The 18573-nt window shown below is 46.3% G+C and overlaps 1 protein-coding gene across 1 annotated transcript in view; it reads right to left on the bottom strand.

The window, feature by feature from the left end:
• Positions 1-18573, bottom strand: part of LOC311509578 (NACHT, LRR and PYD domains-containing protein 14-like) — a gene marked incomplete at both ends in the record, with an annotated part of 67560 nt that overhangs the window by 21219 nt on the left and 27768 nt on the right. Inside the window, 2 exons of the mRNA XM_084574810.1 lie at positions 11348-11511; positions 16556-17647. Coding sequence (XP_084430936.1) covers positions 11348-11511; positions 16556-17647 — 1256 coding nt within the window. The remainder of the gene's footprint in view (positions 1-11347; positions 11512-16555; positions 17648-18573) is intronic.

Below are 18573 nucleotides of genomic sequence, written 5' to 3'. Positions count from 1 at the left end.
ATAAAGGTTTTCTATTTGTATTTCTTCTTCTATTCTAGGATGGTGAGGTGGCCGGAGTCTGTGGAGAGGAGGATGTCATTGGTGACTTTCAGGAGGGCTGTTTCGGTGCTGTGTTGGGAACGGAAACCAGATTGAAATGGTTCGAACAGGTCATTTGAGCAGAGGTGGGCTTTGAGTTGTGTGGCGACAATACGCTCCAGTATTTTGGACAGAAAGGGGAGATTGGAGATGGGCCGGAAGTTCAACAAGATGTCAGGGTTGAGTCCAGGTTTTTTGAGGATGGGGTGATAGCAGCCAGTTTGAGTGAACGGGGGACTGAGCCAGACCTGAGGGAGGAGTTGATGATTTCTGTGATGAGTGTGGAGATGGCTGGTAAAGAGTCCTTAATGAGGTGAGACGGGATGGGATCCAGAACACATGAAGAGGTTTTCATGCCTATCATGATTTTGGGCTGGAGAGGTGAGGAGGGGAGGAGCAGGTGAGGGAGTGGGAGTGCAGGCCGTGGGGGCAGGAGAGGAGGACAAGTTGTTATAAATGGTGTTGATTTTTGTTTGGAGGAATGAGAGAAAGGAGTTGCATTTGTCAGTGGTGAATGAGTTGGAGGTATTGTCGCTGGGCTTGAGGAGTTTATTTACTGTAGAAAACAGAGCCTTGGGGTTGGTGGAGCCAGAGTGAATGAGGTGAGAGTAGTAGGTGGATCGGGCAGTACTGAGAGCATCCTTGTACTGCTGAAGGTAATCTGTATAGGCTTGTAGATAGACAGTTAAACCGGTTTTCTTGTGGAGTCTTTCAAGCTGATTTCATTTTGTGTAGTTCAGGAGTGTACCAGGGGGCAGAATGGGTGAAGGAGACAGTTTTAGTTTTGATGTGGGCTAGCTGATTGAGACAGGAGGAGAGTATTTCGTTGTAGAATTTGGTGAGGTCGTAGGGATTGTCAGTTAACGGAGGGGGGAGGCAAATATTTTACTAGCAAGAGAGGCAGAAAGGGCTGAAGGGGAGATGGATTTGAGGTTTCTGAAAGATATTGTCCATTTATCCTTAGCGGTGGGAATGGGGATGTCGATGTCCATGATGATTGCCAAGTGGTCAGAGATGTTGAGGTTGAAGCTGGAGACGTGATGTAAGGTGAGACCAGTGGAGCAGACCAGGTCCAGGATGTGACCACGGCTGTGGGTGGGAAAGTTGACGTGTTGAGTGAAGTTGAAGCAGTGTAGCAGTTCCAGGAATTCAGTGGCAGATTTGCAGTCAGTGTCAATGTGGATGTTGAAGTCCCCCAGAAGAAGAACGGAAGGTGAGATGGCAGATAACTGGGTGAGGAAGTCAGAAAAGTCTGAGAGGAAGGAGGGGTTTGGTTTGGGAGGGCGGTAGATGATGGCAGTGACCAGAGGAGTGGGACCAGAGAGTTTGAATGTGAGGTGTTCAAAGGAGCGAGCAGCAGGGATGGAGATGGTGGATGTTTTAATGTCCTTCCTGTAAAATGCTGCTACACCACCTCCCCGCCCCTCAGATCGGGGTTTGTCCATATAGATGTATCCGGTCGGTGTGGTCTGGTTGAGAGAAAAGTAGTCCAGAGGTTTGTGCCAAGTTTCAGTGATGCAGAGGAAATCCAGGTTATTGTCAGTTATAAATTCATTCAGAATGAGACCTTTATTGTTAAGTGAGCGGGTGTTGAGCAGAGCCAGTTTCAGGTGACGTTGCTTCATGATAGGTTGTGAGGACTGAGGAAGGGGGCGGAGATTTGATAGGTGCACATGTCGTTTGTTGTGATGATGTAATGAGGAAGTTGCGGTTTGCGGTAGAGTCAGGAGTTGAAAAGTTGTAGTTGAACATACGACCAGAGCCTCTGAGTGGAGATTGGCGACTGCACCAGGATGGCCTACGGGGGGAGCTGGTGAGATCAGTGGCAACTGCTGACTCACACAAAGAGGAGGGTGAGGAAGAGTAGCCAGGAAAGAACGGAGGATGAGTAGTTCCAACACCTTTCCGCGAGAGGGTATCAGCGCTAATTGAAAGTGCTAGATTGTATTGTGTGGACTGGGGTAGGAGCGCTGAAAGGCCAGGTGATGATAATTAGGGGTGCACCGATCCGATATTGGGATCGGATATCGGCCCCGATATTGACAAAATAGCTGGATCGGGGATCGGAAAAATTAACAGATCCACGGGCCGATGCAGTTTTTTTTTTTTTTTTCCTCCGTCGCAGCAGATCCTACGTCATTCGTTAGCAGCACGTGTGTCGCATGCTGGAACGAGTTGGAGATCCTGTGTAGTAGTCCAGTAGGTGGCGGTATATGTCGTGAAGATATGATCCGCCATTAAACAGAAGAAGAAGAAGAAGAACGAGTTGGAGCATTTAAAGGGGAACTCCAGCGCAAAATGAACCTGGGGTTAATAACACATGTGTACCGAGTTCGACCATTCCCTGGTATTTGTTTTCATGCATTTGTTTTGTTAGTCAAATGTGACCAGTTTTCTTGCAAACCGATAAACTGAACTCTCTTTCCTATGCTCTCAGTGCTTTCTTCCGGCAACAGACAGTTCAGTTTCCCCAAGATGGCGCCCGCCTGGATATGCGAGCCAGACATGAACGGTACTGTGTTCCTTTTTTAATAAACTGACTGTATACTTGCAAAGTTCTCAATGCTTGGGTTTACATGTAGAGACCCTAGTTATGCTACCGTGTAAGTGTGGTGATATTGTGAGCCTTGTTAGTGGTATAGAAATAGCGATTTCTTTTTATGTGTAGGTGTGCCCCGAAGGCTAGCGTTATACGCTAATTAGCGGTGTGCAAGAAAACTGGTCACATTTGACTAACAAAACAAATGCATGAAAACAAATACGACAGATATACAAAGCCCAAGCATCGGTATCGGTATCGGGACTGAAAAAGTCGGATCGGTGCATCCCTAATGCTAATGATGTTAATGGTCACACACGGAGGTGTAGCTGGTATGAGACGGCATGCTGTGTTAGCTGCAAGCAAGTGGCTTCCGGACTTGTTTAGGTGGAGGCCGTCAGGTGAGAAAAGAGAGGGGCGGCACCAAAAAGAGTCGAAGTTGTGGATAAAGTTCATCTTGAGTGAGCCGCACATTGACTGCAGCCAGGTGTGAAGATAAAGAAGGTGGCTGAAACGCTCTGAGCTGCGGCCCGACGTGGGGATAGGGCCGGAAATGAAAATGGATTTTCCGCTGCTGATGAGGAGATCAAACAGGCCGATAAAATTGGCTTTTGTAAACTCCGAGTGCTGGCGATTTGTGTCACATGTGTCAATATGAACAATTATCTTTGTGATGGACGATGGAAGTGACGTTAAGAGACTGGGAAGTTTGTCCAGGATATCAACAGTTGTGGCCCCGGGAATGCAGTGGGTAATGGCATTGAAGAAACGGATGTTTCTCACCAGCGAGTCGCCGAGAATCAGCGCCGTAGGAGGGAAAAGAGGAGTTGGGGCAGCCGCTGGAGGAAAAGTGGCGTGGGAAAAAGAGCGTTTAATGTCCGACAGTGGGTGATTTTGTGAGGGCGGTTTTGCACGTTCAGATGACAAAGGCTTAGACAGTTTTGGGGCAAGGAGTAAAGTATATTATTGCTGAGGAGCGTCATCGAGAACGGACAGCAGGAGAGATGGGAAAACCCGGGACTGACCGAGGGGAATGGAAGCGCCGCAGAAGTACCAGCAGATTCTAGGGTCATAGATGATGGGGACAGAGGTGGCTCCTGCTCTTCTAGGCTGGAAAACATGTTGGACGTGGACAACCTTCAGGCTTTAGGTGGTTGGGGGGGGGTTAAGGAGTTTTCCACCGTGTCTACCCCTGCCGGCAACGGTCCATTCGCCAGGGGTAGAGGTAGGTCCCAGAAGGACCTTCGGCTTGGCTCCTAGGTAATCCCAGTGGTCAGCAGGTACACCATTGGCAGCGGCGGGGACAGTCTTTTCAAGTTGTACACTCAGCCATCACTGCATTAAACAAACTCCAGTGACAATAATCCATCCCCTCTATTCTTTTGTGTTTATGTTGTCTGCACTGTCCACTTTTGCTTGCACTGTGTTGAGGAGGGAGGGTAACTAGAGGGGAGGGGGGGTATGGTGTGTCATTTTATATGTCATATGTTATATGTGATGTGTGATTTTTTGTATGAGACTGTGATGTTAACATCAAATGCTGCTGTCTTTCTTTTATGGAATGAAATGATGTGTGAAGAAGAATATCCTTTATAGGACAATAAAGACTCTATCTATCTATCTTCCTCGGTGGAAACAGGAACAGACTTCTTGCCCACGATGACAACAGAGTCATTTGATGTTATTGCAGTTGCGCCAGCATACATGGAGTCCATGAATTCTTCTTCGTTTATGATCTGATGTAGAACAGAGATTCTGCCTTCCAGCTCAGAGATGATCTGCGATTTGTGTAGACAGCCATCGCATCCTGGAGATGAGGTGAGTGGCGGCATAATGCTTCGTCCAGAGGTTAGTAGATTCTGGCCCATTTCTGGGCCTGCTGCGTTGATTCTGCTTCGGTAAGTGGATCGGATGGTTATAGTTGTTGTTCCACCAGCCGATGGTGAAGTTTGATGGTGCAACTTCGCGAGGTGTCGTCAGCTGGTCGGAGCACTAGTAGTGTTTAGCTGAGTCGGCGCAGCTAAGTTGGTTGAGCCACCGGTCACAGGCGGTGCAGGCCTTATCAAACAACGTACGAAAATAAGTTAACAAGCACCGATTTCTATGAATACAGCAGAGCTGCGATAGTGAAACTACAATAGAGAGTAAGATCCATTGAATCTTAGACTAAAAACACAGTTAAAACGGCGAAAACGGGATCTGTGATCCGACGTGGTTTTATTGTTGTTGCTGTCATTTTAATTGACATCATCTTCAATTTGCGTTTTTTGTAAGTATAGCTTTATGTCTGTTCCGTAGAATTTGCCTGAAGGCTTACAGTGTCGAATCTATTCTACTCTTCACATAACTTTTGAGTTTTGTTCCTGGGGTTATTGCTTGAAGAACAGCTTCGACAACTTCTCCCTCCTCATATCCTTCCTTTAGTGCCCTTTGAAATTGTCTCTAACCCTAACCCTAATGTTGACTCTTCCTGAGGGTCCCTATATTTAATATAATTTGGGATTTGTATTTGTCATATTTTTCATTCTGATCTATATTGTTAAAATTCTTTTAATTTTACCCCACCGTTAAAGGAGCACATTTAACCCTGCTTTAACTTGCATAAACATACAACCTGTGCCTGTGCATAGTAACCTTTCTCTTTATGAGTAGGATTACTTCTTTGTCCCCAAACCTAACCCTGATTCCCCAATTTGTCCAGTTATTTTTAACTCTGTCCTGTTGGATATTAAAGAGTTATGTGAGGTCAGAACCAGAAAGAAGTCTTCTTCTTCTATCATACCAGATACGGGCTTGTTGACCACTTTGCTGCAGCTTTGCTCACTAGATAAGATGCACCACACTCTAATATTTCACCTTGTAGAAACCAGTTAGAGCCGGCCTCAGCTACACATGGGAAACTACTGATCCACTAAAGGCGGCGCTCCTCCTATTGTCCTCGGGTGGAGCCCAGATAGAATCAAACTTGTGTGCACACATAGTTGGGGGCTTCTCCTTTTCTACCCATAAGGTGGTTAAGCTGAAGTCTCAGCGCTGACTCTGGACCTATTCTCTGCTGCTAAATAAACTGTCAGTTGGAGAGAAGTTGTCAGGTGGTCTATTCATAGTCAGACTAACCTTTCCAATAGGTAGAAAGAACCTGGACTGAAGGAGAGGGAACAGTTCCTCCTTCAACAGTCCTGTACAGCTGAGGGACAAAAAACATATTGTGACTATCTACAGCAGCTGTTGAATTCAGGTTTGAACCGCCTTCTCTTTGCATCTGTATTATCAGATGCTGTTTCATTTTTGTCCAGCAGGTTGTGCTCTTGGACTGCGCTTGGAGGCAGGGATTTATTGCTATCCTCAACAAAACAGACATTCCTTCATCCTCCCTTGAGATAATATCTTCTCCTTCTATATAATGAACAATGAGCCTTCTCAACTGGTGAGGTAAGTCTTTGTCACGTTCATCCACTGTAAGGCTAAGTGCTGCTCACACATCAGTCAGATCCAGTAACTTTTCTTCTACCTCTGCCACGATACTTTCCCACTCAGGTGACATCTGTTGTAGTTCTGACATGATAGAAAACGTTGACCTTCACCGTCTGTGGCTTTTGAAGTCCGCAGGCTTGGTTAGCAGCTAGCTTCACGCTGAAGAAAAACTTGGACCGGGTGGAAACACCAAGTTCATGTTGCACTCTCAAGTAGAGACATCGTCTCACACTTCTGTAACTTTATTTTTCCTGGTTCTACATCCGTTTCTTTTTTAGCAAACACAGGCTTGTAAAACAAACAAACATAAAAGAAATGAAAAACTGTCCCTCCTACTCTCCTCCGGGTGATGACATCACCTGACCACTGACCTCAGTCCAAGTCATGTAACACACTAATAAAATTAAAATACAACTGAAATAACAAACTGCCTTAAATAAAAATATTTATATCTAGGGCGGCACAGTGGCCGTAGGTGTGAATGTGAGTGTGAATGGTTGTCTGTCTCTGTGTGTGGCCCTGCGATGGACTGGCGACCTGTCCAGGGTGTACCCCTGCCTCTCGCCCGATGACAGCTGGGATAGGCTCCAGCAGACCCCCGTGACCCTTAACAGGACTAAACGGGTTTAGAAGATGGATGGATGGATGGATGGATATTTATATCTAGGCCACAACATTATTCCCCTTAGTTTTAAACATGCAGTGGTTCAACCCCTGATTAAGAAACCTGGCCTCCATCTCAGTGTGCTGGTCAATTTCAGACCCATCTCCAAGCTGCCTTTTATCTCAAATATCTTGGAGAAAGTTGTTGAAGCAAAACCTGGATGGTCTTGAACTTTTTAAATGTTAATGAAACTAAAACAGAAGTGATGGTGTTTGGTCCCAGTGGCTTTTGTGAACCCCTCCCTGTTGATTTGGGCACCTTGTCATCTTATGTAAAGCCAGCAGTCTCAAACTTGGGTTTTAAGATGGACAGTGATTTTAAAGTAGATCAACAAATTGGTGCAGTGGTTAAGTCCAGCTTTTTTCACCTTAGGAGGCTGGTAAAGGTGAAGCCCTTTCTGACTCATCATCACTTTGAGACAGTAATCCATGCCTTCATCACATCTCAGCTAGATTACTGTAACCCTCTTTATTTTGGGCTCAGCCAGTCGTCCCTCGTACGTCTCTACTTGGTCCAGAATGCTGCTGCTGGTCTCTTAACTGGAGGACGTAAGAGGGAGCACATAACTCCCATTCTGGCCTCCCTCCACTGGCTGCCTGTGCATTTTAGAGTTCATTTGAAGATTCTTTTATTTGCCTTTAAATCTTTAAATGGTCTGGCTCCACCTTACCTCTCTGAGCTTCTCCATCCTTACACTTCTGCTGGGTGTCTCAGGTCAGCTGATCAGCTGCTCCTAGAGGTACTGAGGTCTAAGCTCAGAGGGGACAGAGCTTTTTCTGTTGCTGCTCCCAAACTATAGAACCATCTACCACTGCACATCAGACAAGACCCCTCACTGTCCATTTTTAAAACTTGTCTTAAAACCCAGCATGAGACCCTGCTCTAGTTTAGTGCTTTTAGTGTTTTTATTGTTTTTAATTGTTTGTCTTATGTATTCTGTTCTTATTCTTCCCTATGTACAGCACTTTGTTTCAGCTGTGGTTTTTAAAGTGCTCTACAAATAAAGTTGAGTTGAGTTGATTCAGTTGGGGATTAAACATATCAAATCTACAACAGTAACAGACAGTGAACTCACTCCAGAGTCTCCAGTCTACAGTCTGGACTCTCCAGAAAACCACACAGATGCTTCACTCCTGAATCCTTCGGGTCGTTCATACTCAGGTCCAGATGTTTCAGATGGGAGGGGTTGGACTTCAGAGCTGGTCCCAGAGAATCACAGCTGATCTCTGACAACCTGCACAAACTCAGTCTGAATAAAGAATAAAAGATGAAATGATTGATGATCAATCAGATTATCAGTTGAAACAAATGTGAGTTCAGAGGATCTTCTGGATCCATATGTGACTCTTCAGTTCTAATCAGAAACATTCATTGACTTTAACAACTAACAGTGGACATTTTCTACAGTTTCTCATACAAACACTCGTCTTGAACTAAAGGTCATTTACAGATTTATGGAGGAAAGTTCTGGATGAACATGAATTAGATTCAGCTGGTGATTAAACATATCAGATCTACAACAGTAACAGACAGTGAACTGACCCCAGAGTCTCCAGTCTACAGTCTCGACTCTCTAAAAAACCACACAGCTGCTTCACTCCTGAATCCTTTAGGGTGTTCATACTCAGGTCCAGATGTTTCAGATGGGAGGGGTTGGACTTCAGAGCTGAGACCAGAGAATCACAGCTGATCTCTAAGAAACTCCAGCTCCTCAACCTGAAGAAAGAATAAAAGATGAAATGATTGATGATCAATCAGATGTGTTGAGGTCTGAAATGTGTCCTGATCAATCAGCTGTTCTCTAAAATGAGTAGAGTGACTTTGTCCTTGTGTTATTGTGGATCTTCATCATGTCAGCCTTCTACAGACATCATCCAAACGTCAGAACAACATTCAGACAACTATTCATGTCAACACACATCAATAAGACGCTGTCCCAGGACCCCTGATCCACTGAACCATAGACTCCAGCTCCTGCCAGGATTGACCTGGTGAACACCAGATGACTGGTGAACAAAACCTTTATCCTGATGGATTTCTACAGCTCCCGTGGCCTGGATTTCCTCTGTGTGACAGAGACTTGGATGGGTGCCGGTGACTGCAGCGCTCTGGTTGAACTTTTAGCGACAGGTTGTTCTTATTTCAACTCCCCACAGACATGGGGTCGTGGTGGAGGAACAGCTACTGTTTACATCAATGCTTTTAAATGGAAGCAGCGTTCTGTCTCATCTTCAATCTCCAGCTTTGAAGCCACCTTATTTGAGGTGGGTCGCTCTGACCCGGTGCTGTACGCTGTCATTTACCGACCCCCCAAATACAATAAGGACTTCATTAATGACTTTTCTGATCTTCTGGCTGAAATGATGCCTAAGTATGATGGTGTCCTTTTTATTGGAGATTTTAATATTCATGTGTGTTGTCCTGATAAGCCGTTGGTGGAGGACTTTTTAAACATTATTGACTCTTTTAAGTTGGTGCAGTGTGTGTCTGGTCCCACATTAGACCTTGTTCTCTCTCACGGTCTTTCTGCAGGTTTCTTTCCAGATCCTGAAGGACTGTTGGAGCCATTACCAGAACACTGTTAAAGAGGCCAAAAGGGAACACTTGGTAAAACTGATGGAGTCCAACCATCACAACCCAGGTGTGTTATTTAAAACCATTGACACTGTTCTTAATGCCCCACAGCCTGTTTGCACTGAGACATCCCCTGAAATGTTCAATAGCTTCCTGAACTTTTTTATTGATATGGTTGCTACTGTGAGGTCTCTCATCTCAGCTCCTACATCTGACCCTTCTGATCCTGTTCCTTGCTCTGCTGTGTTTGAGAAGTTTGAGTCTGTGTCTCTGTTGTTTTTAGAAGATGTGGTTGCCCATATTAAGCCATCAGGATCTCCCTGTGACACTGTCCCTCCTCACTTTTTAAAGAGGTCTTTCCAAGTATAGGGCAGTCAGTTGTGTCCATTATTAACAGCAGTCTGTCCTCTGGTGTTGTTCCCCTTAGTTTTAAACATGCAGTGGTACAACCCCTGATTAAGAAACCTGGCCTCCATCTCAGTGTCCTGGCCAATTTCAGACCCATTTCCAAACTGCTTTTTATCTCAAATATCTTGGAGAAAGTTGTTGATGCTCAGTTCAAATCTTTTCTGGATGAGCATGATGTCTTGGAGGTCTTTCAGTCTGGTTTTAAACACTGCTTTGGCACTGAGTCAGCTTTGTTAAGAGTTTTTAAATGACATCCTCATGGTAAATGACTCTGGTGACTTTGTTATTCTTGTCCTGCTGGACCTGACAGCAGCCTTTGACCATGTGGACCATAACATCTTAGTGGCTCAGTTACAATACCTCGTGGACATTTGAGGTAGTGCTCTGGATTGGCTCAGGTCTTATCTGGCAGACAGGACTATGTGTGTCAGCCTTGGTGGTTCTGAGTCCTGCTCTGCTCCGCTGTCATATGGGGTTCCACACGGTTCAGTTTTAGGGCCCCTGCTTTTTTTCATTGTATCTACTGCCTCTGGGTTCCATCTTTAGAAAGCATGGTATCTCCTTTCACTGTTATGCTGACGATAGTCAGATATATATGCCACGAAAGAAGAAGGATGCCTTCTCACTCAAACCACTCCTTTTGTGTCTTGAAGACATTAAAACCTGGATGGTCTTGAACTTTTTAAATGTTAATGAAAATAAAACAGAAGTGATGGTGTTTGGTCCCAGTGGCTTTTGTGAACCCCTCCCTGTTGATTTGGGCCCCGTGTCATCTTATGTAAAGCCAGCAGTCTCAAACTTGGGTTTTAAGATGGACAGTGATTTTAAAGTGGATCAACAAATTGGTGCAGTGGTTAAGTCCAGCTTTTTTCACCTTAGGAGGCTGGTAAAGGTGAAGCCCTTTCTGACTCATCAGCACTTTGAGACAGTAATCCATGCCTTCATCACATCTCAGCTGGATTACTGTAACCCTCTTTATTTTGGGCTCAGCCAGTCGTCCCTCGTACGTCTCCAGTTGGTCCAGATTGCTGCTGCTGGTCTCTTAACTGGAGGACGTAAGAGGGACCACATAACTCCCATTCTGGCCTCCCTCCACTGGCTGCCTGTGCATTTTACAGTTCATTTGAAGATTCTTTTATTTGCCTTTAAATCTTTAAATGGTCTGGCTCCACCTTACCTCTCTGAGCTTCTCCATCCTTACACTTCTGCTGGGTGTCTCAGGTCAGCTGATCAGCTGCTCCTAGAGGTACTGAGGTCTAAGCTCAGAGGGGACAGAGCTTTTTCTGTTGCTGCTCCCAAACTATAGAACCATCTACCACTGCACATCTGACAAGACCCCTCACTGTCCATTTTTAAAACTTGTCTTAAGACCCATTTTTATTCCTTGCCTTTCAACCCAGCATGAGACCCTGCTCTAGTTTAGTGCTTTTAGTGTTTTTATTGTTTTTAATTGTTTGTCTTATGTCTTCTGTTCTTATTCTTACCTATGTACAGCACTTTGTTTCAGCTGTGGTTGTTTTTAAAGTGCTCTATAAATAAAGTTGAGCTGAGTTGATTCAGTTAGTGATTAAACATATCAGATCTACAACAGTAACAGACAGTGAACTGACCTCAGAGTCTCCAGTCTACAGTCTGGACTCTCCAGAAAACCACACAGCTGCTTCACTCCTGAATCCTGCAGGTTGTAGTTTCCACTCAGGTCCAGATGTTTCAGATGGGAGGGGTTGGACTTCAGAGCTGAGACCAGAGAATCACAGCAGATCTCTGACAAACTGCAGCTTTCCAATCTGAATAAAGAATAAAAGATGAAATGATTGATGATCAATCAGATGTGTTGAGGTCTGAAATGTGTCCTGATCAATCAGCTGTTCTCTAAACTGAGTAGAGTGACTTTGTCCTTGTGTTATTGTGGATCTTCATCATGTCAGCCTTCTACAGACATCATCCAAACGTCAGCACAACATTCAGACAACTATTCATGTCAACACACATCAATAAGACGCTGTCCCAGGACCCCTGATCCACTGAACCACAGACTCCAGCTCCTGCCAGGACTGACCTGGTGAACACCAGGGGCCTCATGTACGAACGTTGCTTAAGTACAAAAATGTTACGTAAGTACTCGCTCACGTAAAAGTTCAGATGTATCAAGAGTGAAATGTCCGGGAATTTTGTACGTCCCTACGCCAACGACGTGGCTGGCGTACGCTGGATTCTACAGATGTCGATCCTTTGGCGACACTTAGAGGTGATGCCGGGAAACTGTCATCAATGTGAAAACTATTACTCCGACCGATCGGGACTGTGCTGGTCGACCCTAGGCAGAGCCATGCTAGCAGTGTGGGACGGAGTTATCCGTATGTCAGCCAGGTATATCAGATTCCCATACAATGCATCTGAACAGGTCAACATTAAAGAGCAATTTGCAGATAGAGACGGTTTTCTGAATGTAATCGGAGCTATCGACTGCACACACATTGCTATAAAAGCGCCATCGCATGAATTTGTAAATGTCAACACGAAACATTTTCATTCAATCAGTGTACAGATCATACGTGATTCGCAAATGCAAGTAACCAACATTGTGGCAGCGTGCCAAAGAGGACATTGTTGCACATCTCCACTCCAGTGAGTAGCGTCTCCAGAGAGGGGAATCTCAGGTGCAGGGTCAATTTAAATATAATTTGCTTATTTAAAATGGGCGTGGATGGGGAGTTGCATATTTAAAAGGGGCGTGGACAGGGAGGAGTCGGGTACGCTCAATCGGGATGTACAAAGGAAATGTGCTTCGAAATGCTTCTAAATCTGAACTTACGTAACGATTTAGAAGGAAATCTACGCAACTCTTAGTAGATGAGGCCCAGATGACTGGTGAACCAAACCTTTATCCTGATGGATTTCTACAGCTCCCATGGCCTGGATTTCCTCTGTGTGACAGGGACTTGGATGGGTGCCGGTGACTGCAGCGCTCGGTTGAACTTTTAGCGACAGGTTGTTCTTATTTCAACTCCCCATAGACATGGGGTCGTGGTGGAGGAACAGCTACTGTTTACATCAATGCTTTTAAATGGAAACAGCGTTCTGTCTCATCTTCAATCTCCAGCTTTGAAGCCACCTTATTTGAGGTGGGTCGCTCTGACCCGGTGCTGTACGCTGTCATTTACCGACCCCCCAAATACAATAAGGACTTCATTAATGACTTTTCTGATCTTCTGTCTGAAATGATGCCTAAGTATGATGGTGTCCTTTTTATTGGAGATTTTAATATTCGTGTTTGTCCTGATAAGCCGTTGGTGAAGGACTTTTTAAACATTATTGACTCTTTTAATTTGGTGCAGTGTGTGTCTGGTCCCACATTAGACCTTGTTCTCTCTCATGGTCTTTCTGCAGGTTTCTTTCCAGATCCTGAAGGACTGTTGGAGCCATTACCAGAACACTGTTAAAGAGGCCAAAAGGGAACACTTGGTAAAACTGATGGAGTCCAACCATCACAACCCAGGTGTGTTATTTAAAACCATTGACACTGTTCTTAATGCCCCACAGCCTGTTTGCACTGAGACATCCCCTGAAATGTTCAATAGCTTCCTGAACTTTTTCACTGATAAGGTTGCTACTGTGAGGTCTCTCATCTCAGCTCCTACATCTGACCCTTCTGACCCTGTTCCTTGCTCTGCTGTGTTTGAGAAGTTTGAGTTGGTGTCTCTGTTGTTTTTAGAAGATGTGGTTGCCCATATTAAGCCATCAGGATCTCCCTGTGACACTGTCCCTCCTCACTTTTTAAAGAGGTCTTTCCAAGTATAGGGCAGTCAGTTCTGTCCATTATTAACAGCAGTCTGTCCTCTGGTGTTGTTCCCCTTAGTTTTAAACATGCAGTGGTTCAACCCCTGATTAAGAAACCTGGCCTCCATCTCAGTGTGCTGGTCAATTTCAGACCCATCTCCAAGCTGCCTTTTATCTCAAATATCTTGGAGAAAGTTGTTGATGCTCAGTTCAAATCCTTTCTGGATGAGCATGATGTCTTGGAGGTCTTTCAGTCTGGTTTTAAACACTGCATAGCACTGAGTCAGCTTTGTTAAGAGTTTTTAATGACATCCTCCTGGTAAATGACTCTGGTGACTTTGTTATTCTTGTCCTGCTGGACCTGACAGCAGCCTTTGACCCTGTGGACCATAACATCTTAGTGGCTCAGTTACAACACCTATTGGACATTTGTGGTAGTGCTCTGGATTGGCTCAGGTCTTATCTGGCAGACAGGACTATGTGTGTCAGCCTTGGTGGTTCTGAGTCCTGCTCTGCTCCGCTGTCATATGGGGTTCCACAGGGTTCAGTTTTAGGGCCCCTGCTTTTTTCACTGCATCTACTGCCTCTGGGTTCCATCTTTAGAAAGCATGGTATCTCCTTTCACTGTTATGCTGACGATAGTCAGATATATGTGCCACTAAAGAAGAAGGATGCCTTCTCACTCAAACCACTCCTGTTGTGTCTTGAAGACATTGAAACCTGGATGGTCTTGAACTTTTTAAATGTTAATGAAAATAAAACAGAAGTGATAGATAGATAGATAGAGATAGATAGATACTTTATTAATCCCAAGGGAAATTCAAGCATCCAGTAGCAGTTACAAACATTGAACATAAAATAGCAGTTACAAACATTGAACATAAAATACAAAAGCTATATAAAAAATAGAAAGTGACTAGAAATAAAATGTTTATACAACTATAAACTATGTTAAAAATATAAAGTGACCTGTTAGAAATATAAATATAAAGTGACCTGTTAGAAATATAAATATAAAGTGACCAGTAGAAGTAGAAGGGTTTTTTTTTTTTTTTTTTATAAATATGAGAGCTACAAATGGGAGAAAATGAATGAAAATCACAGTCACCAGATGTAGCAGAGGTAGACAGACATGGTAAATGACAGAGTGTCCAGTAAGTAGGTGCAAAAGATTTGTCCATTGTCTATTGTGTCTCCTGCCATCACTGAGAGCTGTTGTACAGCCTGATGGCCAGGGGGACGAAAGAGTTTTTCAGTCTGTTGGTGGAGCAGGACTGAGACAGCAGCCTGCCACTGAACACACTCCTCTGCCTGATGAAGGTGTTGTGCAGAGGGTGGTGGGCGTTGTCCAGTATGGACAGCAGTTTGTCCAGGGTCCTTCTCTCTGCCACTGTCACCAGAGAGTCCAGCTCTGTGCCCACCACTGAGCCAGCCCTCCTCACCAGTCTGTCCAGTCGAGCAGCGTCCCTCTTCTTGCTGCTTCCTCCCCAGCAAACCACAGCATAGAAGAGGACGCTGGCCACCACAGACTGGTAAAACATCTGCAGCAGTTTTTTGCAGACGTTGAAGGACCCCAGCCTTCTCAGGAAGTACAGACGGCTCTGTCCTTTCCTGTGGAGTGTGTCCATGTTTGTAGTCCAGTCCAGCCTGTCGTCCAGCTGCAGCCCCAGATATTTGTAAGTCCGGACCACCTCCACATCGACCCCGTTGATGGACACAGGTTGGAGATGTGATTTCTTCCTTCTGAAGTCCACCACCATCTCCTTGGTCTTGGAGGTGTTCAGCTGCAGATGGTTGGACCTGCACCACCTCATGAAGTCCGCGACCAGGCTCCTGTACTCCTCCACCCGTCCATCCTTGATACAGCCAACTATCGCAGTGTCATCTGAGTATTTCTGCATGTGGCAGAGCTCAGAGTTGTACTGGAAGTCAGATGTGTACAAGGTGAAGAGGACGGGAGAGAGCACGGTCCCCTGTGGTGCTCCGGTGCTGCTGACCACAGTGTCCGACGTGCAGTCCTTCAGTCTGACATACTGTGGTCTCTCTGTGAGGTAGTCTGTAATCCATCTCACCAGGTGTGAGTCCACCCTCATCTCTGTCAGCTTGTCTCTCAGCAGGAAGGGCCGGATGGTGTTGAAGGCGCTGGAAAAATCAAAAAACATGATTCTCACAGCGCCGCTCTCCTTGTCCAGATGAGAATAAGCCCTGTGTAACAGATAGAGGATGGCATCCTCCACGCCCACCTTCTCCTGGTATCCAAACTGCAGTGGATCCTGTGCGTGGTGGACCTGGGGTCTGAGGAGATGGAGCAGCAGCCGTTCAAAAGTCTTCATGATGTGGGATGTTAATGCAACTGGTCTGAAGTCACCTGGCTCCCTGGGGTGTTTTGTTTTGGGAACTGGGATGAGACATGAAGTCTTCCAGAGCACGGGGACCCTCCCCAGCTGCAGGCTCAGGTTGAAGACATGCTGAAGCGGCTCCCCCAATTCAGCAGAGCAGGCCTTGAGCATCCTTGGACACACTTTGTCTGGGCCCGCTGCTTTCCTTGGGCGCAGCCTCCTCAGCTCTCTGCTCACCTGATCCTTGGTGATGGTGAAGGGGAGGGGGGTTGAACTGTCCGTGGTGGTGGTGGGGAGGGGGAGGTGGGTTGAACTGTCTGTAGGGGTGGTGGGGAGGGGGGTTGAACTGTCCGTGGTGGTGGTGGGGAGGGGGAGGTGGTTTGAACTGTCTGTGGGGGTGGTGGTGGGGAGGGGGAGGTGGTTTGAACTGTCTGTGGGGGAGGTAGGTGGGAGAGCTCTGCAGTCCGAGGTGATGATGGACGTGATGGGGGTGTGGAGTGGGCAGTCACTGTCTGTGGGAGCTGGAGTATCAAATCTGTTAAAAAACAGGTTCAGCTGGTTTGCTCTCTCAGCATCCCCCTCTTCTGTGCTGCTGCCCTTCTTCTTGCAGCCTGTGATGGTTTTCATGCCATCCCAGACCTCCCTCATGTTGTTGTGCTGCAGCTTCTGTTCCACCTTCCTTCTGTACTCCTCCTTTGCCTCTCTCAGCTGGACCTTGAGTTCCCCCTGTACACGCTTCAGCTCGTCTCGGTCACCATCCTTGAATGCCCTCTTCTTCCTGTTAAGGATGTCCTTGACATCACTGGTGATCCAGGGCTTGTTGTTCGGGAAGCAGCGTACAGTCCTAATGGGGACCACAACATCCATACAGAAGTTCAGGTAGTCAGTAGTGCAGTGGGTGACCCCCTCGATGTCCTCACCATGTGCGTCCTGCAGGACGTTCCAGTCAGTAGATTCAAAGCAGTCCCTCAGAGCCTCCACTGCCTCAGGAGACCACTTCCTGAAGGAGCGTGTGGTTGTGGACTGTCTCTGGATCTTTGCCTTGTAGTGTGGTGTGAGCAGGACCAGGTTATGGTCAGACTTTCCCAGTGGTGGCAGAGGAGTGGCAGTGTAAGCTTCCTTCACGTTGGCATACAGGAGGTCTAACGTCCTGTTCTTCCTGGTGGGGCAGCTTACAAACTGGTGAAAGTCTGGTAGTGTGGAGTCCAGTGTGACATGGTTAAAATCCCCAGAGATGGCGATGAAGGCGTCTGGGTGTTGCGTTTGCAGTCCCGCTACGGTGGAGTGGATGACGTCACACGCGGTCTCGGCGTGTGCACGCGGAGGGATGTAAACACAAACAACAATGGCGTGGGAGAACTCTCTGGGCATGTAATACGGTCTGAGACCTACCGCCAGCAACTCGATGTCTCTGTTGCACACAATCTCCTTCACCGTAACATGCCCCGGGTTGCACCACCTGATGTTAATAAACAGTCCGAGTCCTCCACCTTTGCGTTTGCCGCTGCGCCTGCAGTCCCTGTCCGCTCTCACCGTCGTGAATCCAGGTACATCCACATTAGCGTCCGGTGTGTTCTGAGTGAGCCAAGTTTCAGAGAGACACAGTAAACTGCTCTCCCTGAATGTCCTGTCGGTCCTCACAAGGGCCGCCAGCTCGTCCGTCTTGTTGGTGAGACAGTTAACATTCCCCATGATGATCGAAGGAACCGAGGGCTTGTACTTCCACCGCTTAGCCTCTAGCCTAGCCTTCACCTTCGCCCCGGCTCTGCGGCCTCGTCGCCTCCTCCTCAGCTCCTCAGGTATGGGGTGAACAATGCCGGCTCGTCCCGTTGTTTGGAGTAAAAGCAGCTTCTCCCTTGAATAAACAAGTTGTCCACCGCTGTGTTGCCGGTAAAAAGACATTGTATCCATAGGATATATAAGTTACACAGCACGTGTAGTTAAAAAAAGAAAAAAAGTTGAAAAAAAACACACTTTAAGCACTAAAAACGACACGACACGGACGGAGCTACTGGATCGGCGTCCTGCTCGCGCTGGCGCCGGAAGTATGGTGATGGTGTTTGGTCCCAGTGGCTTTTGTGAACCCCTCCCTGTTGATTTGGGCCCCTTGTCATCTTATGTAAAGCCAGCAGTCTCAAACTTGGGTTTTAAGATGGACAGTGATTTTAAAGTGGATCAACGAATTGGTGCAGTGGTTAAGTCCAGCTTTTTTCACCTTAGGAGGCTGGTAAAGGTGAAGCCCTTTCTGACTCATCAGCACTTTGAGACAGTAATCCATGCCTTCATCACATCTCAGCTGGATTACTGTAACCTTCTTTATTTTGGGCTCAGCCAGTCGTCCCTCGTACGTCTCCAGTTGGTCCAGAATGCTGCTGCTGGTCTCTTAACTGGAGGACGTAAGAGGGAGCACATAACTCCCATTCTGGCCTCCCTCCACTGGCTGCCTGTTCATTTTAGAGTTCATTTGAAGATTCTTTTATTTGCCTTTAAATCTTTAAATGGTCTGGCTCCACCTTACCTCTCTGAGCTTCTCCATCCTTACACTTCTGCTGGATGTCTCAGGTCAGCTGCTCAGCTGCTCCTAGAGGTACTGAGGTCTAAGCTCAGAGGGGACAGAGCTTTTTCTGTTGCTGCTCCCAAACTATAGAACCATCTACCACTGCACATCAGACAAGACCCCTCACTGTCCATTTTTAAAACTTGTCTTAAAACCCATT

The sequence above is a fragment of the Chelon labrosus genome (genome assembly GCF_963514085.1).
Source record: "Chelon labrosus genome assembly, chromosome: 24".
NCBI lineage: Eukaryota > Metazoa > Chordata > Actinopteri > Mugiliformes > Mugilidae > Chelon > Chelon labrosus.
This window is presented reverse-complemented; position numbering and strand designations above follow the sequence as displayed.